The sequence below is a fragment of the Rutilus rutilus genome (genome assembly GCF_951802725.1).
Source record: "Rutilus rutilus genome assembly, chromosome: 8".
NCBI classification, from domain to species: Eukaryota; Metazoa; Chordata; class Actinopteri; order Cypriniformes; family Leuciscidae; genus Rutilus; species Rutilus rutilus.
The window spans coordinates 36,306,010-36,332,487 of NC_140222.1; the positions used below are offsets into that span (position 1 = coordinate 36,306,010).

The 26,478-nt window shown below is 38.5% G+C and overlaps 2 protein-coding genes across 6 annotated transcripts in view; one reads left to right on the forward strand and one right to left on the reverse strand.

The window, feature by feature from the left end:
- The window catches only part of mxi1 (max interactor 1, dimerization protein), a 19,609-nt gene extending 18,503 nt beyond the window's left edge, over positions 1 to 1,106 (forward strand). For all 4 annotated transcript variants that reach the window (XM_084416542.1, XM_084416541.1, XM_084416543.1 and 1 more), the window contains exon 6: positions 1 to 1,106. This exon is cut by the window's left edge. In XM_084416542.1, coding sequence (XP_084272668.1) covers positions 1 to 71 — 71 coding nt within the window. In that variant the 3' untranslated portion in view covers positions 72 to 1,106.
- A 5,141-nt stretch (positions 1,107 to 6,247) lies between these two features.
- Positions 6,248 to 21,196, reverse strand: LOC311296238 (uncharacterized protein). 2 transcript variants are annotated; one of them, XM_084417913.1, is made up of 7 exons: positions 21,106 to 21,196; positions 20,653 to 20,979; positions 20,380 to 20,547; positions 16,526 to 16,611; positions 16,188 to 16,211; positions 6,550 to 6,623; positions 6,248 to 6,362 (listed from the first exon to the last, which is right to left on the reverse strand). In XM_084417913.1, the coding sequence occupies exons 1-6, from the start codon at positions 21,128 to 21,130 to the stop codon at positions 6,618 to 6,620; spliced, it is 636 nt and encodes a 211-aa protein (XP_084274039.1). In that variant the 5' UTR covers positions 21,131 to 21,196; the 3' UTR covers positions 6,248 to 6,362; positions 6,550 to 6,617. The 2 variants fall into 2 exon arrangements, with proteins under 2 accessions (XP_084274039.1, XP_084274038.1); XM_084417912.1 differs by lacking the exons at positions 6,248 to 6,362; positions 6,550 to 6,623 and adding an exon at positions 14,740 to 15,330.
- Between the last annotated feature and the right edge of the window lie 5,282 nt (positions 21,197 to 26,478).

Sequence of the window (26,478 nt, forward strand, 5' to 3'; positions counted from 1 at the left end):
GCAGTCTACAGAGCACTGCCAGCGACGAGGGCTACTCCTCCTGCAGCATCAAACTGGCCTTCAGCTCATAAAACCAGCTCCCCTTTACACACTCACACACACACACACACACACTCTCACACACACACTCTCCCAGTCCCTTTCCCTCCTCAACCAATCAGAGACTTTTAAGTCAGGTGACCAGAACACCACCCGCCCTATAGAATGCCTGATTTACTGTTTTAAGTTTGTGAATGTATCTGAGAGAATATGAATGAGATGGAAACAATCTGTGATTGTGATTCAATTGGGTTATTAGATGGTTTTATCCCCAAATAAGATATTTTTCTGATAATTGTCAGTGTCTAAATCCCCTTTTTCCGAAAGGAAAGCTAAGATGTATAAAAAAAAATAGATGTTCATTTTTAATTCAAACCTCTGATTGTCAACTCTCCCTACATGAATGGGTTGTGAACTGGTTACTAGGGAAACCCATCCAAATTGGACCACCCGAGAAAGCGAAACTCCATATCAACACAAGAAGTCCCGAACCTGTTGATTTCCTTTTCACCCGGTCTAATGGTTCTAACGTCGCTGCTCTACGGCGACGAGGACTGTCATTGGTGCTACGTGACAAAACCAATAAAGCAGAAAGATCTACTGCATTCATCAAAGACAGCGGCAAACAACTGTCCCATGGCTGTGGGAAATTTTTGGTGCATTTAAACGGTGGAACCAGTTTCCACGCTGCAGCTAAAACCCAGCGATCTTGCACTCGACTGCATAGAGCCCTCCGTAGAACTGGCGCCACGTCAGAGAAATATCCACCCCTGTGTTTAACTAGATGTCTCTCCTGGCAGAAATAAGCAATAAACTCGTGTAGTCGGATCAACACATTAGCACTCCTACTCTTGAGACACAAAGCTTGTGTCCGTCCAAAAGAGCAACGCCAACTTGCTCGTTTTTTTTTTTTTTTTTGTACATAAATACGATAGTTTAATAAATTAAAGTTAAAATAAAAACTGAGTTGAAAAAAAAAAAGGTAGTTACCCATGGGTAGAAATTGCCTCTGTTGCTGTATGTCTTGTGTTATGTGCATTTTAAATTATATTTTTGCAAAGATTGATTATCTTCCTCCTGAGAGTCTTTTGTGGTGGCATGGACAGTATTATTTGTTCATTATGCTGGATGAAACGCAAGTAGTTTCAATTCTGTGGCTGCCCAAGGAATTATACGACTTTCTGTAAAACTAAACGACTAGAAGAAAACCAACACGCCGAAGTACTTAAAATTGGACATCACACACAAGAACGAGCGAGCGCAGGCAGTGTGGACCTCTGTAGAAGGTATGCTAACTCTGAGTGGCGCTAAATATTTATTGTTTTGAAGCTGAAAGGCATTCCACTACTAGTATCGTGTGCTGTGGACGTGGGGCGAGCGGCGCGTGTGCGTCAAAGGGTGCTTTCACACTGGCAGCTTAGTTCAAAACGGGACACGGTTCGTGTAAAATTGGTGATGTGAAAGCTGTCATTCGGACTCCTGAACGCACCGGGGTACTGAACCCAAGACTACCTGAAGGAGGTGCTGCACTGGAACTGGGCCGCGATTCGGGCGAGTGTGAAAGCAGCTCAAAGCAAAGTAACCTGGTGCTCAACATAAGGGATTACTGTGGTGATTGTTTACCTTGGATACGAGTCGAGAGTTAGTGCAATCTAAGCGGCAAATGAGTGGCTCACAATCTGCTGTCTCCTCAAAAGAGTCCAGCCGCCTTCATGTGACACACATAGCCTACAGTAAACCCAAGTGTCCTTCACTCTGGTGCGCTTAATAGTACCAAATTAATATAAAAAAAACACAATGTATTGTTCGCATCCTGTTTTCTATCCTGCGCCGTGCACGTTTGTGATGATGTATCATGATCACAAATGCTAGAATCAATGATAATCAAGTGTGAACTAGAAGAAAATGTTGCGCGCCAAAATGGGTAAAAAATACCCATAGAGCCCAAAGGATAATTATAAACAAGCAAGAAAATTGCTTACCGCACTCTGAATTCAGTCCAGACTAAAGAAGGTCTAGCAAAAAAAAAAAAAAAAAAAATTGCATTTAAATTGCATGGTGCAAAAAAGTGAATTCGAATTAAAAGCTAGACACGATTCATGTGTGAATCAAGTGTGAAACCAGTTCAACGCTACGGGTTGTCCGGGACTCGGACCGCAGCAAACGCCCCAGTGTGAAAGCACCCTAACTCGACACGAAGCGCTTCAAGCTCTTGCTTCCCGCTGTACTGTATGTTAAACCTTTTTTTTCTTTCTTTTTTTTTCTTCACTTTATTTTGTGTGAAAAGAAGCATTCAGACTTATTTATTTACTTTCCTTGATCCGAAATCGTAGGTTAAAAAGGTTAACTTATTTTGTCCCTCAGATCTATGATCATTTCCCCCTTCCAGTTCTGTTCACTAGTTCTGTCCTAAAACCGTAAACTCTCCCCATCTGTGATATATTATTTTTATTTTTCACCCTCAAACGCAGAGCTGCTTTTTAGTGCATATTAAAGCCAAGACTAATTTGTAATCATTCTGCCTGAAATGGAGCAGCGCGGACATCTGCTAGGTATCCCGATCCAGCATCAACCAAATGCTTTTGGATGCTGAATATGTGTGGAGTAGTTCTACTCACCCCTGTTAAGAGAGTTTTAGTGTTGACTCACTGTATTAGTCGGATGTAAATTCTTTGTGTTAGAACTATTTCGGTCGTGCGGAGAAACGTCACTGTGACGTTCGCACGTTCGATGGAATCGAATTCAAAGCGGTGCTTTATCAACACCAGGCCAAACCACAGACGAGAACCTTTATCGTCGTCCTCCACCCGAGGACACACTGCTTTTTTTTCTTTCTTTTATTGTCTCTCCTTTTCATTTATATTGTTTTATGATATATCTGCACTATTTAAAGCCAGGGCCCATTCTGATAAATGCCAGTGCTTTTTTTTTTTTTTTTTTTTTTCGTTTCGTTGTTTTATTTAATTTATTTTATTTTCCTAAGAGAATGGACCGTGTTGTTTTGAGGCCACCGTACTGATCCAGGCCCCGTATTCAACGACACTTCCAAGAGAAATGGTGCTGGTCTGGGATCAGCTCTCCCACGTCTCTGATCTCAGTCGCTCCGGAGGAAAAGAGAAATGCTAAGCGGATCCTGAAACAGCATCTGTGTTTTGTCAAGGGACTCTGGGAAATGGGGTCTGTTAAAGGCGAAGCTTTTCCACCCTGGAAGGACAGAGGTCCCGATGAACTTGTGGCCATTCTTTGTAAACATGCACTCTGATTCTAGCTGTGAGTTAAATGCAATACTTACAATAAACACCAAGATTGTCAAAAAAAACAAACAAAAAAAAAACAGGAAATGCCTCGTGTTTCTGTTCATTTTCTTCTTTAGTTATGTAAATCTTTGTAGCCCACACATTTTTTTGTGTGTAAATAGGAAACAGAAAATTGGTTGTAACTTAAGAGTCTACAATGTTTTATGAATATTTTTATAACCATAATAATTTCCAGTAGCCTAGGCTACTATTTGAGTGTTTAGCACTTCATTTTAAATATGCTAAGATTTCATAATTATGATTTAAGTTATAGCCTACACTAATAAAGAAGCAATGCATTTTCCAAAACGAAATAATGAACTTTTCAGAAAATAGGCTACGTGCCATTTCGTCTAGCGGGATATGCAGCTGCAGTTTTGGTGACGTGAGGTCAGAATACAAATGAATCACTTTTCATTTGGCGCCATCTAGAGGCCAAACTTGGTATATTGCTTTCTGTTCGGCACCCATAGAAACTTGAATGGAGCATTTAAAAATAAATAAATAAATATTTTATTTTTATTATTATTACAAGATGAATTTTCAAATATAATGTTAATACTACCTCAAAACAAACACTGATCAGAATTAATCCCGTCATTGATATACCGGTACAATTGTGTGTATTATTTATTCTCTGCTGCCCTCTGCTGGTCATTCATGATAGTTCAGAGTTGTTCTAGGTTGTTCACATCTGTTGTTATAAAACAGGGGGTATTTCAAATTATTCAACATTTCTTAAGTTTGGGTATTTGATCTTGAAAAGACTTTGTATGGAACCAGAATTCATCATATTATATTGAAGTGATTAAATCAAGACAACAACACGTGTCCGGCATCAGGATCCAGTATTACATGTGCTTTGCAGCTTAAACATTGGTTATGATACACATATTGTTAGTTTGTAAAATAAAACTCTTGAATGGTTTCTAACACCTCATATTTCTACATTATCTATTGTAACATTATTGCATCATTCATGTTATGGTTGAGATTTCCTTTAAAGCCTGATGGAATATATTAATAGTAATGGATGATTTAAATAATGATACTTTAAAAAAAACCTATTATAACTATTATTATTATTTATTATTATTATAAATTAATTATTGTCTTACATTAAATTTTATGAAGATGATTTTTCAGTATTAAAAAAATTAAATAAATAATCCACCTCTATTTTCAATTGTACTACAAGATGATCCCATTTTTTTGAGGAATATCAAATAACTGCATACTTGACTTTTTGTTTACAGGCTACACCATGATTAAACTCAACTGAAGCACAAACCAAAACCAGAAACATGTTCCAGTGGTTTGGTTAGTTCACAACCAGTGATAAACAGAGTCTGTCACCTTTGTCTAGAGTGGAGGTTTAACCTTCGACTGCAGTTTCTAAAACCACTTTTTTTTCAGTTCTCTGTTTTCTTCACCTCAAATGCAAGTAATGTGTTCAAGCCAGTGTTGTTTTTGGCAGCCCTTTTAGTTTTAGTCTTAGTTTTAGTCTTTTGGACGAAAATGCTTTTTAGTTTTAGTCACATTTTAGTCACTTATAAACTTGATAGTTTTAGTCAAGTTTTAGTCGACGAAAACGCAAAAAAGTTTTAGTCAAGTTTTAGTCAATTTTAGTAAAAAAAAAAAAAGAAAAAAAAAGTAGTCTTTAAAAATTTAATTTAGGTTAAAAAGTATTGGAAATGGGCTTAGGTTTGACAGGTTGTAGCAAGTGTTGCAATTCATAATTTTTTTTTGTGAAAAATAACCCCTGAAATGATTACTTCTGGTGAATACTGTGGAAACTAATTGATACATTTAGATAAATATATTTCATATAGCATATTATAATACAACTTATTAGGCCTATATATTTATAGAATAGCAAAGTAGGCCTAATCAATATACAAGACTGAACCACATAGATGTGAAATATAAAGGCTATCATGATCATTTTGCTAACAATGAACCATGGATTTGTTTAGTTTATAATACGTTTTATTTTTAACTTAAACAAATACAACATATAACATTACAAAACTCACCGGCTTAGACTGCATTTGAAGAAAGATAAACACAACAGTTTTCTGTAGCCTTCTGTGCGAATTTATTCAATTATTAGATTATCTCCTGATGCGTGCTGCTTAATATCACACACTCCGCCGTGACAAACGAAAAAAAAAAAAAAACGCGACGGCATATGGTACAATTGGCCTTGTATTCATTGTCCCTCACGCATTCACGGGTATTTTAATCCCATTCAATTTTACATTTCTGTGCTCTTTTCTTTTTCGCCGGCTGCTCGGAGGTCATTTTTACATTTCCCGCTGTTGTCACTTGTCGTCATCGTTGCTACGATACGTGACTCACAATGACTGAAACGACCAATTAAAAGGGCATTCTCTGATGATGTTCCAAGATGTTAAAAACGCTACGCTGATCATAGACAAACAGGGGGAGAAATTAGTATCTACCGCACCGTCGTTTTTTTTTCTCATAGCCTACAAATGTCTTCGTTCATAGTCTGACATATTAGAAGCTATGTGTCTGTCATGGATTTGCACTGAATTGATTCTCAAAAATGCGGAACGGAACAAGACTTTATTGTGTCAAATACGGGACGATTCCGTATTGGAGAGGTTGGCAACCGTCAGACGTGTAATAATTTTCGTTCCGTCTCGTCTCGTCAACGAAAACTCGAAAACGTCTCGTCATGTTTTAGTCACCTTGGAGCCATTTTTAGCTAGTCATCGTCGCGTTATCGTCATAAAAAAAAGGTGCGTCAACGAAATCATTTCGTTATCGTCATCGTTGACGAAAACAACACTGGTTCAAGCCAACATGTTTTTAAAGCACAAATGAAATTACATTTCATAACATGTTTATTTAGATCTGAAGTGTTGCTCATAAATCATTGAGATGGTCTGATTGTTCTGTAAATCCTCCATCTGTTGTTGACTGTAGAAGAGAGAAGCTGCACTCGGTCTGACAAAACCTGCTTCCACTGAGATGCTTCAGCAAGACGGTTTCAGCAAACTGAAGGAGACAAGATGAGAGAGACAAGATATTAATGTTAAACTATTATTAGCACAGCATATAGTTGTAATAATAGATTATTTTCACATGATCTGAAGCACTAACCCACGCTTGCGATTAAAAACAGCAGTGAAGGTGTGAGATGACGGTAAGTTACTGTTTCTATGTATTAAATGATTGTTCTCACCTGTGTCTCATTCACGTCTTCACTGTTACTTTCTTTACATGCTTTAGTTGAGTCTGCAAATCTCTTCATCAAACCTGGAAAAAAAAGGCAAAAAAACAACAACAAAAAAACACAAAAACCTTGCATCACAGTAAGTATATTGTGATTGTCAAAACATTTGGTAACTAAACAGTTTCATTAAGTTTACTGACAACATGCTACAATGTTTACATGCTACAATAACTGATAGCATACTGTTTTTATTAGTGCTTGACACAAATTTCACGATTTCAATCCATAAGCTTGCGACTCCGATCTTGATTCAATAATATCAATTAGTTTGGATAAAAATCAGGCACAGTATGTACATTTTTCTCATTTAAGAAAATCTCTAAAAACTAAAGCTGTAAACATACATGGAGCCCTGTCAGCTGGTATTATTATTAAAGATTATAATTAACATCTCAAATTAAAAATAGTTATCTTAGACGTGTAAATCTGCTTTGTGTGCACAAATACTAAGTTTCACATTGCCACCTAAACATCTCCGGTGATCGTCGCACGTCGCAGCTTATATACACGGTGTGGGAAACTGTAATTGGTACAGACTGGTCCAATCAAGAGGCTGCAGGTCTTAATTGGTTTAATTAAAACCTATACCTTTGCTGTGTCCGAAATCGCCCATATACCCTCATTCACTTTTCCCTACATTATTTGTTTTGAAATCTGTCATGGAAACTATAGCATGTATGAATGTTAATTACACAATAATCAATTAAAATAAATGAATACCTGCGCCATCTTCTGGCCAGAGGCGGGAACCCATTCGACGCGTGACTCTAAGTGCATTATGGGTATTCACTAGCCGTTAAGCGTACATAGGTTGTAAACTCGTTATTGAGGTGCAATGTGGGATTGAATGAGTGCAGTCAGTGCACTCGGACAACACTACAAATGGCCGTCCCCTCAAATAGTGCCCTTTTTAAGGGTGTAGGGGGCGATTTTGGACACAGCCCTTGTCAATATGTGTGTTTGACTTCATGCGGCGCTGCACATATTGAATGGCGCATGACATCAAAGTACACCGAGAGCAACTTGAAGTCAAACGCCAAATGGTCTGTGCAGCACGTTGGCTTTTTTTAATTTGGCGTGGGATTTACTTAGGCAGCGTGAGAGCATGAGACAGAGCCTGAAAGCGTGTCTCACACAAACTCGTAGACTTGTAGTCAAGACCGCCTAAACCGAGACCAAGACACTACCAAGACCAGAGGGTATCGAGACCAAGACAAGACCAAGACCAAGTCCAAGATAGACCAAGTCAAGACCAAGACCAAGTCGAGACCGGAGGGAAAAAACAACAACAAATTTTTACATTTTTAAAAACGAAATTATAGACTTAAGTGCAGGATCCGTTGGCGCGGACACACCATTGGCGCTCAAAGTCATCTGTCAGTTGTGCAGTTACCCAAAATCTCCTGAATGAAGTTAAAACCCATCATGTCACTGATATGTGTTTTTTAAATCAAGTGATCAAAGTGCTCGTTGCCACTGCGATCAGTGGCGCGGATAAAGTGTTTTCTCGTGTGGCTCGCGCACACTCCGCAATGTCTTCACTGCGCTTCAATCCGTTCCGTTGCGGATAATAATGTTGCATTATCGAACGTTGTGTCGTCGTGGATATTGTAGTACTGTATTGCTAAATCCCCCGACCACTATGTCGGTCTAAGACAGCGAGACCTAGACAAGACCGAGAGGTCCGAGACCAAGACCAGACCAAGACCAAAGAGCGTCAAGGCCGTGACAAGACCGAGACCACGTAAAAGTGGTCTCGAGACATACATCACTACAAACTCGTAAGAGTTGGCGACATGGCCTACTAAAACAGATCATTATAAATTACATTGCACATCAAAGTATGAACATAACTAATGCTGATGTAGATTTTGATGCTGTTACTGATATTGTTACTTTTCACACAATAAACTCCTAATTCATCAATGGTGTTATTTTTGATTAACAGAACTGTTTTTGTGTTTAAAGCTGCTGTTTTCATATTTAGCTCTTTCATATGTGCTATTATAAGAGCGTAAGATCAACTCTGGAGGATCCGGTAATTTCAGTTTGTACCAGTAAATCTCCTTTATATCAAGATCACAGGTTATAATCACATCAGATCCTAAAGTTACTGGTATGTTTGTTAGACTCTCTGTGGCTTGATACAACATGAACAGATCTATGACAGAAAGAAAAACACATTTATTAAGATATAAAATCAAAAGAAAACTGACTCAATCAAATGAAACGTGAGAAACTCACAGATCTGCAGCTGTATGATCTTCATTGTCTGATCCAGATGAATAATATCTGCTATAGTGATCATTCACACATCTCGTCCTGTGAGCGGAAACACAAACCTCGACCACACAGACGAGATCTGAACTCATTTTTCACTTTCACCTTTATTAATTCATTTGTGTGTGACTGTTAGATGCACATCATAGATGTACAGTAGGCTATATGTCATATATTGAACAGCTTCGTTACTATATCTTTCAATAAGGGATGGACCGATACCAGTTACTTTGGTATCAGGTCCGATACTGCGCTTGTGTACTTCCCAGCAAACACATTTACGTTGTGGCAACGTCTCTGGCACGTTGCATTTCTGCTATGGCAACGTCGCTGTCTACGTGCTCGCAACATTGTAACAACGTAGAATTGTAAGACGTGACAGGGCTGTAGCAACGTTGTTGCGCGACATTCAGCAACTGAGAGACGACGTTCTGACAATATTTTTATATGGTGTATTTTGTTAGATAATTATATACTTTTTATCGTTTATTGTTTATCTATATTATTTAATGGGGCTATCAACACCTGAAAGTGTAGCCTACACTTTAAAGAGTAAAAATGACAAAAGGTTTCGTTAATTCAACTTTATTAAAATTGCATATAATCAAATTGCACTTCCAAAAGTCATACATTTGTGAAAAAAAAGAAAAAAAGAAAAAAACGAATACACATTTATTTTAAGTATAATAAATAAAACATGAAAAGCAAAGGCAGATCAGAACATTTAATGAACAAAACCGGGTCTGTATGGCAGACAGTAGCCAAGCAGGTGTCACCGGGGAAACATCCACAAATCCAGAGGAGCAAAGAAACGAATGAGACTAAATAGCGGAAAAACTAAACAGTGCGAGCGATGCTTCATTAATCACATTAGAAATTAAAGCTGTAGGTTGTGTTTGATAGCTGAAGTAGGCTAAACGCAATACTCACGTATCCTTGCTCGATGATGAATGAGAACACAATGAGCCCAACAACAGGTGGTTGGAATTTAAAAGGCTGATTTTCCCGCTTCAGGGCAGTGACGAGTACATTATGTAGTCCAGTGGTTGTCAAGACATCCTAGGCACAACCTTAAGCAATGGCCCTGAACGATGGTTTAATGTCAACATTGTGACAACGCTGTAACTACTTCACCACACAACGTAGTTATAGCAACCTTTTGGCCATGTTGTTAAAACGTTGTTAGAAGGTTGGCTACGTTGTGCCAACGTTCTGTGTTTGCTGGGTTGTACTTGTACTCCAGCAACAACAGAACAAACAGAGAGCAGAATGGATATGTCAGAGAAGGCTGTCTATGAAGTAAATGTATCGAATTAACACAATATATAGCAGCTGTGCAACAGCTGATATTATTACAGGTAGGCGATACAGTAATTACATTTAAAAAAGTTTTCTGTGCGCAAACATCCGAAGAGCGCGTCCAGAGAGCTGTCTTGGACAGCGCGCGAATAGCACATTAAACAGACTTCTCTTTCATGTCTTATTGCGCATGATCAGGCAAATTCACACACCATTATGTTAAAATGCCTGTAGGCAAGTATCCTTGTGAAACGGTTGGTTATGTCTTAAAAGGATTAGTTCACTTCAGAATTAAAATTTCCTGACAATTTACTCACCCCCACGCCATCCAAGATGTTAATGTCTTTCTTTCTCATGTCAGAATCACATGTAATAAAATACCTAACTTTATCATTATGAATATAAACAACTAACATAGCTGTTAGTACTCACTATCAAGCTAGCATATCGATACTGGTAAAGTTTAAATATTCATAAGCCAAGCCTTCACCATAGTAGGCTTTGTTTGCGCCACTTCTTCTACTGTCTTCCATTTTTTGCCTTGTTTGCCTTCGCTGACTGTATATGCAGGTACTGGGAATTTTGACTGCTCTTTCTCTGCCATAATTGTGATTCTTCCTAGCTTCCGTGCCTCTTCCTCTCCTCGAGTCAAACGGGTGCGCGCATGTGGGCAGCTCCTGTAGCAGCAGGGGTGGCAGCCATGGTAGCGAGGGAGAGTGACAGTCGCCCAGCCAATCATGTCATTCGTTCCGAATGGAAATAAGTAGCTGTGTTAATTGCAGCCCTGAGAGGACTACAGACACTCGATTTTTATACTCTCTTTTCCAGAGTACTTACATTTTAATTATGTATTTGTATATAAAGACAGTTTAAACAAATTTGGGAAAAAGTTTTTTAGAAAAAACCTACCTTTAAGTCAAAAAGAAATGAAGTTTTTTAAAGAAAACATCCCAGGATTTTTCTCCACATAGTGGATTTCAATGTGGTTCAACCATAGACTGAAAAAAAATATGGCGATGACATCTTGCGCAGATTTGGGACTTAGAAAGTTTGCGCAGTAGTGAGCCGGAAATAAAGCCGCAATATCAAGGTCCCGCCATCACTCTTGCAGAAACCGTTACTGCAGAACAACTCATTATGTCGGTGTGAAATAAACAGTTACCGACATGTAGAAATTAAAGTTGAAGCTCCAATAAAAAAAATCCCCCAAAAAGTCAGTTGGTGCCTCAGTGACTACTTCCTTTAGAGAAGCTGTCAATCACAGCTGTCAGCCATGACGTCACATTCCCGTTTTTATAGCATCAAATAATTAAGTAAGACTTATTTATAAAAAACGAACACTTAAACTTACATCAGGGTGAAAAAAAACGACCTAAAATGACATAAAACATCTTCAGAAACAATTTATTTGAAGTGTAATTTGATTGTTTAGTTTCCATCGCGTCCATTAGATTAGACTACAAAGGGGAGAGAGTGGGGTTTATGACCTATACTGGGACCAACCACTGGGGGGCGTTCAAGACGCTTTGGCTTCACTTTTCAGGACTCGTGTGGTACCCTTGGGTCTAATGGGTTGAAGGTCCAAATTGCAGTTTCAATGTAGCTTCAAAGGGCTCAACACGATTTCCATTGAAGCTGCAATTTGGACCTTCAACCCGTTGGTCCCTGTTGAAGTCCACTATATGGTGAAAAATCCTGAAATGTTTTCCTCAAAAACCTTAATTTCTTTTCATGAACGTGAAAGAAAGACATGAACATCTTGGATGACGTGGAATTATCAGAAAATTTTACTTCTGAAGTGAACTAATCCTTTAAGTGAACGTGAACAGTTGAGAAAGAAAACGCGCATGTAACAGTGTGTTGGATACGTGCAGCTCTTAAAGGAGAACTCCGGTCAATTTTAACATTGAGCTCATTTTTTTGTACATTTGGAGTGCTGTCAGTACAGAGAACAACGACAAAAATCGGTGTTGCCTACACCGTGTTAACATCTTTTTAAAATTTGCACCCTGTTGACTTCAATGGGGCAAGTTTTAAACCTGCTTTTAGCCTCTTAACATCCTTGATGTGTCATTACAAGTGCACAGGTCATGTGAGTGATTCCTTCGGAGTGAACGCGGGTCAATCTGACTGCAGTAGATGTGAAAGATATGAATAAAAATGATGTTTATTCAGTCAGCGCACATACCTGTATTTACATCCTGTTTTCGGTCGAAGTCCATAGTAATCAATTGTCGAGTTCACGCGCGTGATCATAGGTACTAAACCAATGCGCGTGAACTCGACAATCGATTACTATGGACTTCGACCGAAAACAGGATGTAAATACAGGTATGTGCGCTGACTGAATAAACATCATTTTTATTCATATCTTTCACATCTACTGCAGTCAGATTCACCCGCGTTCACTCCGAAGGAATCACTCACATGACCTGTGCACTTGTAATGACACATAAAGGATGTTAAGAGGCTAAAAGCAGGTTTAAAACTTGCCCCATTGAAGTCAACAGGGTGCAAATTTTAAAAAGATGATAACACGGTGTAGGCAACACCGATTTTTGTCGTCGTTCTCTGTACTGACAGCACTCCAAATGTACAAAAAAATGAGCTCAATGTTAAAATTGACCGGAGTTCTCCTTTAAAGTGACAGCAGCCTGATAAACCTACTGCTGTCTTTGTTCTCAATGTTAATCTAACAACAAAAGACAGAGAAAAATCACTCGCTGCTCTTGACTGAATGACTTTTGTAACTTTAATAATGATTGATCTAGATTTATTTAATACATTTATATACACCAACTCTGAATCAACATGCGCCAATGCTTAATTTTTCTATATATCCTAATCATTTGTTAACAATGTATATTCATTACTTCAGTGAGCTCATTGTTACTGCCTGAACTTAATACACTGTTAGCTAACTGAGTGATTTGTATATGTATATTTCTGAAATACATAACTTGACACAGTCACCTCTGATAACAAATCACTCTAAATTGTAATGTTGACACATGCATTTTCTGTAAAGCTGCTTTGAAATTATATGTAGAGCAATAATAGAACCAGTGAAATTCAAGGTGAACTAAGTAACTTTTTTACCTTAAAGGCAGGGTAGGTAGGATTTATTAAAAATTAAAGATCCAAATTTGTTAAAACTTTCTATATATATCAATACATAATTAAAATGTAAGAACTCTGAAAAAAAGAGTATAAAAATCAAGTGACTCTAGACCGTTTAATCTGTATTAAACACAGCTCATTATTTCGATTCGGGACGAATCAAAGGATTGGCTTAGGCGACTGTCACTCTCTCGCAACCATGGCAACCACCCTTTTGCCACACAGCACCTACCCACTTGCGCGCGACCGTTTGATTTGAGGAGTGCGAGAGGCACGGAACCTGATCACACCTCCGTCCAGTAGATGGCGGTAATGCACTATGTTTGCAAGCTGCCAATAAAATCTATCGAAGAAGAAGAAGAAGGCACTGAACCTAGGAATACCAAAACAATGGCAGAGAAAGAGCAATCTAAATTTACAGTACCGGCATATGCAGTTAGTGAAGGCAAACCAGGCAAAAAAATGCCCCTTCCCCTCCGCTTGTCTCAGGTAAATAATGCGTCCTCTAGCTCAGCGGTCGGAGTCGCGCGTTCATGTGTTTTGGGGACGTGGCTTTGGAAGAAGCACAGAAATGAGGGGGTGGAGTGAATGGAAATAATGAGATGTCTTTAAAACAGTCGTGAGAGGTCTACAGACACTCGATTTTGATACTTTCTTTTTCAGAGTACTTACATTTTAATTATGTATTGATATGTACATAAAGTTTAAACAAATTTGAAAAATAAAATTTTTAGACCATTTCTACCTACCCTGCCTTTAACTGAACAGCTTCGGAGTCATTGGAATGGTTATATTACTTATTTCGGGTTGAATGGTGGTCGTTTCGCACCCCCCTGGTGCCCGTGAGCGGAAAATTCGCACTTGCAACTTTGAGACGGCGGGCCGCCAGCCGCCACGGCAGGAAGTATCGCGTGATATCAGGTCTCGCGATGTAAACAATTGCTTTACGGCCAAAAGAAATCTGCTAAAATGCTGTCATTATTGCGCTCCCTCACGCTGTTCGAACCCGAATGAAGAACATGTTTTAAAGAATGTCCCATCTGCTTTGATGTCGTTGATCTACTAGCCTCTGGTGTCTGAGAATCGCTAACGAGTTTTTACAACAGTGTTGTCAAATATCTATACCGAAGCTGCGGGGGGAGCTCTAGAGAGAAACCTGCGAGCAAAAAGCGAGAATACAGCGAAGAAATCGCGAAACTACTGAGCCCTGCTTTAACAGTAGCTCCTACAATACATTTTAACAGGCATTATTTGGCATGAAAATAACTGAAGAAAATGTATATTTGCTGAGCCAACAAAATTGATTCATATTCTTTTGGTTTCTCTGCCCAATATTTTTAACCCTTTCACACGCAAGTTTAAAATATTGCAGATGATCCCCCCAGCGTGAGTTAGGGCGACTGTTATTTTAGGACAGATCCCCTTATTATTTCCATGGTGATGCATCATGCTTGTCACAATAGCACTGTATGACAACACAACAACAAAGATTGTTATTGCGCTCCCATAGACAGTGTGTATTTTACAAACTATAAATGTGTTGTATGTGAACAGCAGACAAGATGGCCCAGATGGCCTCACGTCACAACAGGAGTCCCTTTGTCCCACTTTGATGAAAAGTCAAAAGGGTGTGATAAGACCCTATAACAAAGGAATACCACAAACAAGTGATCATTTTTTTATTAAAAGATTTATTTTTTATTGTGATAGTACAGAGTGGACAGGAAGCGAGGTGGAAGAGAGACAGGGGACAGGATCAGGAAAAGTCCACGAACCGGGATTTGAACTCGTGTCGCCCGAAGCGCAACAGCGCTATATGTCAGTGCACTGCCCACAAGGCTATCAGTGCCAACACAAGTGACCATTTTGATCAGGATTGTCAGAGGTGAATAGCAAAAATGAGGACATCCACTTCCCACTGATCACAGACTGATTTCATCACCATTTGCCCATTGTTCAGCTCAGCTCTCCATTCCTGAAACCAAGGTGTGAATGACCATGTACTGCCAAGGGCCACCTAATCGGTTCTGGCTAGAGCACAGTAAGAACAAAGAAAGGCCCAAAGATAAATAGAATCTCTATACTAACATTGGCTTGAAACCACAAAAAAGAACACTGAACAGACAAAGCCCAAAACCACATTTGAATTTAGCAGTTGATCATGTGATGCACTGAATGTTATAGTCACACCTTTGTGATCGTACGCTCCAGGGACCAGCCGAGACTATCACACCCAGTCAAAATGAAAAACAAAAAACAGGTACTTGGTATAGGCAAGTACTAAAAATTAAAGTATCAGTATGTTCTGAAAAAAGTGGTTTCGGTGCACCCCTACTTTCAATGCTTTATCGCCATTTTATCTTTATATTGAACTTTTAATAAACATGAATTCCAAATATACTTGCATACCATTCTCAGTACAACACATAAGCAGCTCTCTTCACAACATCTGCAGCTCTCATTACAATTTCTTCACACGTCTAAGGTGTGCTTTCCATGCAGTCAAAGAACTTCCTATAATGTCAGGCTACACTTACAAAACAAAGGTCATTACATCAGAAAAAAAAAACCCTGTTTAAACTAGTTTTTAAATTATATGACAAAATCATGCATCAGAAGTGAAAGGGAAGTGGGCAGTGAAATAAAATATAGCCATATTTAAGCAAAATCACATAAACATGAGTAATGTTGCTAAAAAAACTTTGCAAAAACAATGACAATTTAGTAATACATTATACTGACGCAGTAATACAGTAATAAATCTATCCCTCTGAATTTCTTTTTATTGATGACTCTTGAAACTGGATAGTGTGTAACACTTAGGATTGTGGCAGTTTTACAGCAGCATACGTGCAGTCGACTTGACTGGGCCTGAACGTTTTACGCACCTTTGAGAAGTTCACGTCAGCATACTGAAAGAGCAATGAGGAAAATAGTATTAAAAATTGTAAAAAAAAAGAAAACGCATTGCAGTTGTCTTGTACACTCTTGAAAATAAAGGTACCAAAAAGTGGGGATTTGCAGTGATTCCATAGAAGAGTTCCCCTAAGACACTTTTCAACCCTAAAGAACATTTTCTATGATGAAAATATTGCATGGATGTTAAAGGTTCTTCATGGAACCATCAACTCTTCATTTTAAAGTGTAATAGAGAAAATGAATCTATAAGTACCAAGTTTTTTGTTTTCTTGTTTTTTGGAAATGAGAGATGTCACATGTAATTTACCAGTGGTTGGTGTGATTCTCGAGGTTGAACTTCTTGTAATCGTCCTCCAGGTATTTTATTTCCAACAGCAAACACCTTTAACAGCCCTAACGGTGAATTCAGTTTAGTAACAAAATATGTGACACAATCTCAACAAATTAGAACTTAAAGGGGACATACAGTAACACACACAGTTTCCGCCAATCTCATGTTAATCTTGAGTACCTATAGAGTAGTATTGCATCCTTCATATCTCTGAAGAGTCTTTAGTTTTATCAGATTTATAAAATACAGATACAGCTGTAGCGCTTCTTTCCAAAAACAGCCGATCTCCTAAAGGGGGCGGAGCTAAAGAGTCACACACAATACATCATCGCATCATAACTGGATAACTTTTGATCCACTATATGTTCATGTTGTTTACATTATATGCACTTGCGCACTGATTGGCAACAAAACACAGACATTTGATGCAGCCTTATGTGGTTCCGACTCATGACCATCTTTCAGTTTCAAAGGATCTGCAAATCCAGCGTCGAACTGGGCCTTGTTTATAAAACATTTGTCACCGACTGTCCCATGTCTAAAAAATGCCAAAGCACAGTGCCTTGAACGCACACTAAACGCACATGCCTTGTCCAAATACACACACTTGTGGTCTTTGCACTTGACCACTTGTTGCATGACGCAATTCCTCTGTTTGGCCAAAGTGTTCAAGTAGGCGTAAAGACTGCAAGTGTGTGTAGAACTTTTGATTACTCGATAGGAAACACTTGTAGTCTTGCAAAAAATGCAGTTGTTTACAAAGCTTTTATTTATTATATTTTCAATACTTTGCATTTTAAAATGAACTTCTACATGTCTGTTCAGTAGTCGCTATGTAAATTGTGGTGCTTCTTATTAAGTGATAAAAACAGTTGCAAATGTTGAACAAAATAGACACACATACCATACTCATCTTCGCACCAATAAAATGTGCAACACTTTATGTTTTTACTACCAAATTAGATGTATCTAATTATTTTAAATTACAGTGGAATGTTTTCCTCGATATCTAGCGATTTTCAGGGCACATGAGTTCCTGAACATAGTGCATGATAGGATACGCTTAGCGCACTTCCTTCCTGTCACGTGCACGCGTGTGCTCTCAAGTGGCCAAGACCGCAAGTTTGGGTATTTGGACAAGGAAACACCATCCGAGGCTAAGCGTAGGCTATCCCATCATGCATTAGGTTTGGAAAATCGCATGCCCCGAAATTGCAAGGAAAACATTCCACTGTACGTTTAATTCATGCAATATTACATGTAATTTCGTAGTAAAACAAATTGTTAAAATGTAATTGCAAAGATTAGTACTGTTACATTATAAGCAGGGATGAAGAGAGGTGTGAATCCAGTTGCAGCAGTATTTATTGAAAATTAAAACAAAGATAATCCAACTAGAGGGTTGAAACATGAAACGTGAAACGTGAAACATGAAACATGAAACATGAAACATGAAACATGAAACATGAAACATGAAACATGAAACGCAACAGCTTCACACAACGTGCCAAGACAACAACCAACAAACCAAGACTGAAACACTTGGGTACTGTATATACTACATATACACTCAAGGGGAGATTAGCAAACAAGACACAACTGGGAACAATCAGGAACTAATCAACAAGAAAAACTACAAAAGACTACAAAACATGGAGCAAGACAGGAAATAACATAAAATACACAGAACACAGGTTGGAATCATTACAAGTACGCTCTCTTTCTCTCTCTCTCTCTCTCTCTCTCTCTCTCTCTCTCTCTCTCTCTCTCTCTCTCTCTCTCTCTCTCTCTCTCTATATATATATATATATATATATATGTATGTGTGTGTATTTTTTTAAAACATTTGCAACTGCTTTTTATCACTTAAAGGGGTGGTTCGGGATTTTTGACATCGGACCTCATTTTTAAGTCAGCCTGGTTGTTATTCATCAGTGGAGACATTTTTTTTTTTTAAATTATCCAGTCCTTATATTTCGATAGTTAGCCGATGCTAGGCTAGCGCGAGTCAATGGTATATGTTAGCCAGCCATTAAAAACCGTTTTACCCACTCCACAGTGCACCAAACGCAAATCAATTATAACACTAGACTATCGATGCAAATGTCCGTTGAGAGAATAAGGTTAGAAATCAATCTTACCTTTCATCTCAATGATCCCAAAGGAACTAGTTTCTCAGCAGCTGCGGAATTTTACTTTGCTCCGGTTAGTGTGCCAGCGGCAGGTAAATACACTTGCGTCATGTGTGTACTGGCTCACTCGGTTGCCTAGGTAATCAATATCACTCCGCTGCTGCTGTAGACAAGGCTTATGATTACAGGGAACAAATTATAACTAATGCAATGTGATGAAAGGTAAGTTTGATTTCTAACATTATTCTCTCAACGGACATATACATCGATAGTCTAGTCGTGTTATAATTGATTTGCGTTTGGTGCACTGTGGAGTGGGTAAAACGGTTTTTAATGGCTGGCTAACATATACCATTGACTCGCGCCATAGACAGTAAAAGAAATGGACACAGCGACCCCATTGGATTCAACGGAGCCAAAGTGAAGCCAATTAGAAAATCTTACTTCCTGGGGGTCGAGCGTACTGCGCAGACTCAAACTGAGCTTGACGATGTAGATGTGACGTGAGCAAACCGTCTGTCTTCTAGTAGCTGTGCCAAGATCAATCTGAATCATTACCTTCCGAAACTCGCAGAGACGGAGAGTGTGAGTAGGAGCTGTCCATGATCTTGGAGCAGGAGAAACTTTTTGTAGGTGTTCTGATTAATTACTTTGTCATTTTGCCTCGACGTCCTCCCGATTGCCCGCGAGCTTCTCCTCCTGTCCATACGGTAATCTCTCTACTGTGCGACAGAGAGTCACGTGGCTGTGACGCAATCGTTAGCCTACTTTTACAAAAACTGCTTCTACAGGGCCATAACGTAAGCTACAAGGTAATGGAGCATTTTATACATTGTCGTGTTTCTTTAGAAATAAATAATGGACAAATGGAGTCTTTAAACGCCTCAGATGTGAAGTTATTCACTGTCAAAGTGACGCCAAAATGAATGGGAGTCAATGGGATGCTAACTGCAGGTGGGGTTCCGTTAGCCAATGGCGGCGTCCGGGGGTACTTCAAAATAATACAAATCCCTGCACCCTTGACTCGCGCTAGCCTAGCATCGGCTAACTATCCAAATATAAGGACTGGATAATTAAAAAAAAAAAATGTCTCCACTGATGAATAACAACCAGGCTGACTTAAAAATGAGGTCCGATGTCAAAAATCCCGAACCACCCCTTTAATTAGAAGTACCACAATTTTAAATTGTGCCTTCTGTTTATAGTGACTACTAAACAGACATGTAGAAGTTTATTTTAAAATGCAAAGTATTGAAAATCAAAATAAAGCTCTGTAAACACTTGCATTTTTGCAATGCTATAAGTGTGTCCCATCAGGTAATCAAAAGTTCTACACACACTTGCCGTCTTCAAGCCCACTTGAACACTTGGGCCAAATACAGGAAATATGTCATGGAAGTAGACAAGTGGTCAAGTGCAAAGACCACAAGTGTGGGTATTTGGAAAGGCCCATATATATGAGCCATAAAGGAGTGTATTATTTGGCAAAGAAATTCTCGTCATATGTCCAACTCGTCTTTTGAAACTTTGGCCATGTTTAGCGTGAGAATCCAACTCTTTAACAGTGTAAATAAGTCAAAATGCATGCATGAAATAGCATTAGACATCCCCTTTAACCAATCCACTGTAGAGGCTTATTATATATGTATTTTTATGGAGTCACACTGTTGTAACTTAAGTTTAGGAAAACAAACTCACCAATAACCACAATGACCAGAACAGCATTCAGCAGAGCAGAGATGATAGTAAATGTCCTCCATGGCGTCTGATTCTGCTGAATGTCCTTCACTGCGGTGTGATTCTGCTGAACGCACTTCACCTCGGTGTGATTCTGACACCCAGTTAACTCGGTTAATTGAGTTGGGGCTGTAAATAAAAAGCTGTTTAGAGCAACTATTGAGAATCTTAAGTGTCTAAAAAAAAGTATGCAATGGATAACAAGTATGAAGCAATAATTGAAAGATCACTCACCAGTGATGTGCAGTCTGGTGCCGCCGCTGAAATTTACAGGTCTGTCTGAGTTCATGCAGTAATAAACACCTAACTCATCCATAGTGATGTTATTTATGATCAGACTATTTGATTGCACAGAATATTTCTGTTTGAAAATTTTGTTGAAGTAAAACGGTGTTGGTGGGTTTGAGAAGGAGCGTACTATCACAACCGGAGGATCTGGTAGATTCAGCAACAGCCATGTCACATCTTCTAAACCAAGTTCACAGTTTATAGTCACATTTTGACCCAAATCTGCAAACTGTGTTGTTAAAGTCTCTGCAGCTTGACACCATATAAGTAAATCTGCAGGAAATAAACAATCATACACATATAAAAACATTGAAATTATTAGGCTGTTAAAACATCATAAATACACAGTGACATGATTACAAAGTATATAAAAAGATATTTATAATTTGTAACACTCACAGAGTGGAAGTTGCATAATCCTCATTTTGTTTAAACGACTGGCCGAGCGCTTCCTGATGCAGTCTTGTTTGTTTCACACCTCTTTGGAGATGAGCTTCACCTCAGACTAAGAGCTTCATCTTACCCACATCAAGAGGAAGTTGAAGTCAAGTGTAGACTGACCACAAGTGCAGTCTTTTATTCTACACGTTCATTCACGTAGATAATGTTTATAATTGCCTTGCTATAAGTATGAATCTCATGTGTAACTGTAATAACAATATTAAACTTCATTTTATATTGCACCTTAAAAGCAGCTTCTCAAGGCACTTTACACAATATAAAATACAAAGAGAAAAATAAATAAAAATACAAAGATAGAAATACAAAGCGTAAAAGAAGAAAAAGTTAACCTAACCAGCTTGAGAGGAGCACAAATGATGCATAGGAATTTATATAGTTAGGAGCGCAGACAGATACTGAGGGGCAAGACCATGCAGTGCCTAACATGTGAGCAGAAGGATTTTAAATTCTGAACAATGACCGGGAGCCAATTCAGTATTGGAGTGATGTGTTCATTTCTCCTGACTCCAGTCAAGATCCTAGCAGCAGAATTTTGCATGCATTGCAATTTGTTGAGTGTGGTTTTATGAACCCCAGCAAGAAGTGCATTGCAGATGTCAGTGTGGGAAAAAACTAAAGTATTGATAAGCCTTTCAGTCACAGGAAAAAATAGCATAGATCTAGCAATATTTCTGAGATGAAAAAAAGGAATTATTTACAGTATATTGCACATGTGGGTCAAAAGACAAACTTGAATCAAATATAATAGTAATAATTAAGCCTAAGTGATCTTAAGAGCAATCCACGAGGAAACATATACATGCTAAAAAGCAAAGGAGCCTAAAGTTGAACCCTGAGGGACACCAGTAGTGATAGAGCCAATCTCAGACCTGAAACCACATAAAAACAAACTGCCGGCGATCAGAGAGATAAGATCGAAAACAGTCTCAGAAACACTGAAGACAGTTTCGAGTCGGTTAAGTGAGAGGTTGTGATTGACAGTAGCAAAAGCACCGCTAAGATCAAGGAGGATAAAGATGGAGAGAGAACCAGAATCTGAAGCTATTAACAGATCATTGGTGACCTTGACCAAAGCTGTCTCTGTGCTATGGAGTTACGAAAACCAGACTGAAGGGGCTCGAAAAGATTATTAACAGTAAGATTATGAGCTGCAAAACCACAACTCGTTCTAGTGTTTTTGCCAGAAAGGGAAGGTTTGATAAGGGGCGATAATTATTTAAATTGATCATTTTTGATCAACAAATAAATATGATCAATCAATCAATCTTTTTTGGAACTGGTGTTACAGCAGCAGTTTTCAATGCTGCTCGTACAACATCAGTGTGTAGAGAGCCGTTAATGATGCTGAGAACAGCCGGACACAGAGTTAAAACAAGATTTGAATAAGCTTGTATAGGGAAGGGATCAAGCGAGCAAGTGGTGGCTTTCATATGTGAAACCTTCCTAGTAACTCTGACTCAATTTGAGAAAAAAACAGTAAAAGATGTGCCAGAGAAACTAGGCAAGCAGAGTGTTGAAGAGGAAACAGGTGTAGCATGAATTAGGTTATGGACATTGTCAATTTTAGAACTGAAAAAATGAAGGAGATTATTACACAACTGATTTGAAACAGGCAGAGAGGTGCCAGTGTAAACTTTGAGGACTGTTTATAGTCTATGACATGTACTGTACATTCGGTTTTGGTTTGGTTTTATTGTTTCTGTTCACTGCATGTGTGTGTTGACTTAGGGTACACTTACAGGTTGACTTACATTTACAAAAAAAAGGTTTTTTTTTTTTTTTTTTTTTGTACAGACGAAAACATTATAAAAATTATCCCGTTCACAAGGATTCACGAAAATGACTAAAAAAGCTGTATTATTCATGCCAGGCCAGTAGATGGCGATGCCACTTCAGATGATGGCAGACTGAACACGTAAGACACATGCGCATGACATCAACGCTTTCACAAATTCAGGTTTTTGTAGATGACACCGTTACACGAAGCCGATAATGGTAATCATTTGTCATGCAAATGAACGGCCAAAACACATAAAAAGTTTTCCGTTTTAAGTTGAAAATGGTGTCATGTAAACGGCCCCCTAGTTTCCTTGTGTGTGCCAGTTAATCACACACTTAAACATACAATATGTAATTTTTTTCACCACTAGGGGTCGCTAACCTCTTACAATAACAAAGGCGTAGTTTGATGAAGCAACATTTGCTAAGAATTATGGATCTTGTCGTCAACGTCAAGCCGACCGATCTAATAATGTTTATGGATGAGTGAATACATCAATGTTTTTATCATGACTGTGATATGAAGCAGTTCGGGATTGCTAAGAGACAGCTATCAGCTCCACACGCGACGCGAGTCCCGCGGATATAAAAGGAATATGGACATTTCATTCTACCGAACTACACGCAAGTGTAGAATTACAACTTACAGGTCAGTTTATTAGACAAATTAAACTTGTGAGGTAACGCAGCGCTGTTTCACTTGGTCTAACATTACACTAGCACACTAAACTGCATTTGAATGTGTTGAAATTAATGTTATTCTATGTGTTAGTTTGTCTGTATGAGACTAGCAGTAAGCTAGATCAACATTAGAATAACATACAGATCATATTCTAACATTTTATCATTGTTGAACTATATAACATAGATTCGTTTTATGTAAATGTGCTCACCTGTTTAATAAAGTACATAGAAGCGGTCGAAGTCTCAGATGTGGAGCTCTCGTTTATATACTGTCTATGGGAGCTCTAGGCATCTCGAAAACACCGTGCTGATATCGATTCTCGTTTTAGTTCTCCTTTTTTATCCAAAGTCTGCTTGCCATGGTCCAGGGATAGGCAACTTCGGTCCTGGAGGGCCACTGTCCTGCAGAGTTTAGCTTCAGCCCTGATAAAAACGCACCTGCCTGTATCTATCTAGTAATCCTGAAAACATTGATTGCCTAGTTCAGGTGTGTTTAATTAGGGTTGGAGCTAAACTCTGCAGGACAGTGGCCCTCCAGGACCGGAGTTGCCTATCCCTGGTCCATAATGTTTGAACGAAACAACAACAGCGTGCAAATAGACATTACGAACTACACAGTTGTCCACGTCTGTCGCCTTGGTTACTATCAGAGGTCTCTGGTTCATAGCTCTGGTTGCTAAACAATTTTTTGTTATTTAAAAATTCTGTTTGTCTCATGTACATGTTCATTTAATGCCCAAGATCAGGACCCACAATACCCCTCCCGCCTCCCCCCTCTTTTTTTTACTCTTATGTTTCAACAGGATTATATACAGATAAATAACACATACCAAACCTTTTAAGCAAACGTTCTACAGTCAAACTTGTTAATAGTCACATCTAAAAAATACTGCACATACATATTAAAAAGTGAATGGTTTAGACCACAAGGGGTTTTCAAACTGCCCAGGACAAGCCCACTCAAATTGGAGCATCCGTCTGACTTCTCTCACTGCGTTCTTGGTCAAAGGAGAGCCTGAGTTGCCATGTCCGCTTAGTATAGGCGACTATAGCCTATTAGTTATGAGTTATTTAGTGTTTGATGTTGTTTCTCCTTCTGTCAATGCCATGACAATATTGCTGATCTGTTTGAATTAGCGTTGAGGTGTCAGAGGCATGTAAGGCTGCGCCAAAACTGCGCTATAGTATCACAGCTGCATAAGCATAACTGACTAAGGTTTTTTTTTTTTACCAGTCAATTTTTTAGACTACTTCACTTTCTCTAGCGAAACTTGGCAACACTGAAGACACCACAGGAAGAAGGTGGGACATGACATGCCAACACTCCTCAGCATTAAATGCTCGAATCATGAGACGTTTTTAGTAGTGATGGTAGAATTGAAGCTTTTCAAAGCTTCGAATCAATTGAACCAATTGCTTCGCAAAATGATTCACTGTTTTAAAGCGTTAGAAAGGCCACACGCTGGTGACCCCTGCTGGCCAGAACGGTGTAAATGCAACAAAAACTCATAGCAAACGTTTTATTTGAAGTAAAATGTATAAAATGCAATCAACTAGTTAAAGTTAGTTAAATCAGCTAATTAAATTATATCAAGTTTCTGTATACTGTATAATGTGTTCTTTTTTAAATAAATTTTCAAGGCTTGTTTTTTTTTTTTTTTTTTTTTTGTTCCAGGGCTGGATCAGTTAAATAGGCCAATAAGAGACTATTAACTACTATTAATCCTTTTAATTACACTATGTCTATTTAAAACGTCTACAAATGTATACGTTTTAAATAGACACCCCCCCCCCCCCCCGTTTACTGAAATCACGTGACTTGATACGCGCTCCGAACTACTGATTCGAAACAAAAGATTCATAAAGGTCTTGAAGCTTCATGAAGCAAAAGGTGGAAAAGCTGCCTTTCTGTCCCAGAAGTCCTTTTTTTTTTTTTTTATAAATCACTTCCTGCACTGTAAACCACAAAGCAATACAATTAATCCTCATAATTCATGTTTAAGTGTTGATGTAGGTCTTATACAATGTATGAACAAACAACTATGAATTAATTTATGAAAAAATAATAATAATCACTTTGTACAGAAACAAATCTTATGAATCTGCTTTGATCTACAAATGCAGCCTTGTTCACATAAACTTTAGCCTCAGACCACGTGGTTATGGCAAAACGATTCAAGCTCCGATACCGTGCTTCAATGTTAGATGTCAAAGATAATGTTTTTTACAAGGAAAAAAGTTGGAGGTGAGGTAAATCTAAAATTATATAATCAAGTACTGGAAAGAGTAAAAAGTTTTAAGTTTTTAGGGTTGTGGTTTGACGAAAGAGTTACATGGGCGATGCATATCCAGAAAATATTGGACAAATGTAAGAAAGTGTTAAATATAATGAGGTGTTTAGTAGGAAGTGAATGGGGGGCTGATAGGAAGGCATTAAAAGCCATATATAGTGGGCTGATTAGATCTGTATTTGATTATGGTTGTGTGGTGTATGGATCAGCAGCAGATACATCGCTCAGAAAGTTAGACAGTATTCAGTATCAGGTATTGAGATTATGTACAGGAGCTATAAAAACTACACCAATCGTAGCACTACAGGTAGAAATGGGGGAAATGTCATTAGAAATGAGAAGGATACAGTTATCACTGAGTTATTGGGCTAATTTACAAGGCCATAGTCAAGAGCATCCTACACAAGACACTTTAAAGCCCTGTTGGGAAAAAGAGAGGAGAAAAACTAAAAGTTTCGGATGGACAGTAATACAGAAAGCAATAGAATTCAAAGTTAATCAATTAAAAGTTAGTCCAACTATTCCGCTACCAGTAATAAAACCTTGGTTACTCTCA

Coding starts and splice junctions, on each gene's coding strand:
- LOC311296238 (XM_084417912.1), bottom strand. CDS start 21,130: ATGAGGATTATGCAACTTCCACTCT. Junction 20,980..21,105: donor GATTATGCAACTTCCACTCT/GTGAGTGTTACA, acceptor TATTTCCTGCAG/ATTTACTTATATGGTGTCAA. Junction 16,612..20,379: donor TCTGGTCATTGTGGTTATTG/GTGAGTTTGTTT, acceptor ATTCACCGTTAG/GGCTGTTAAAGGTGTTTGCT.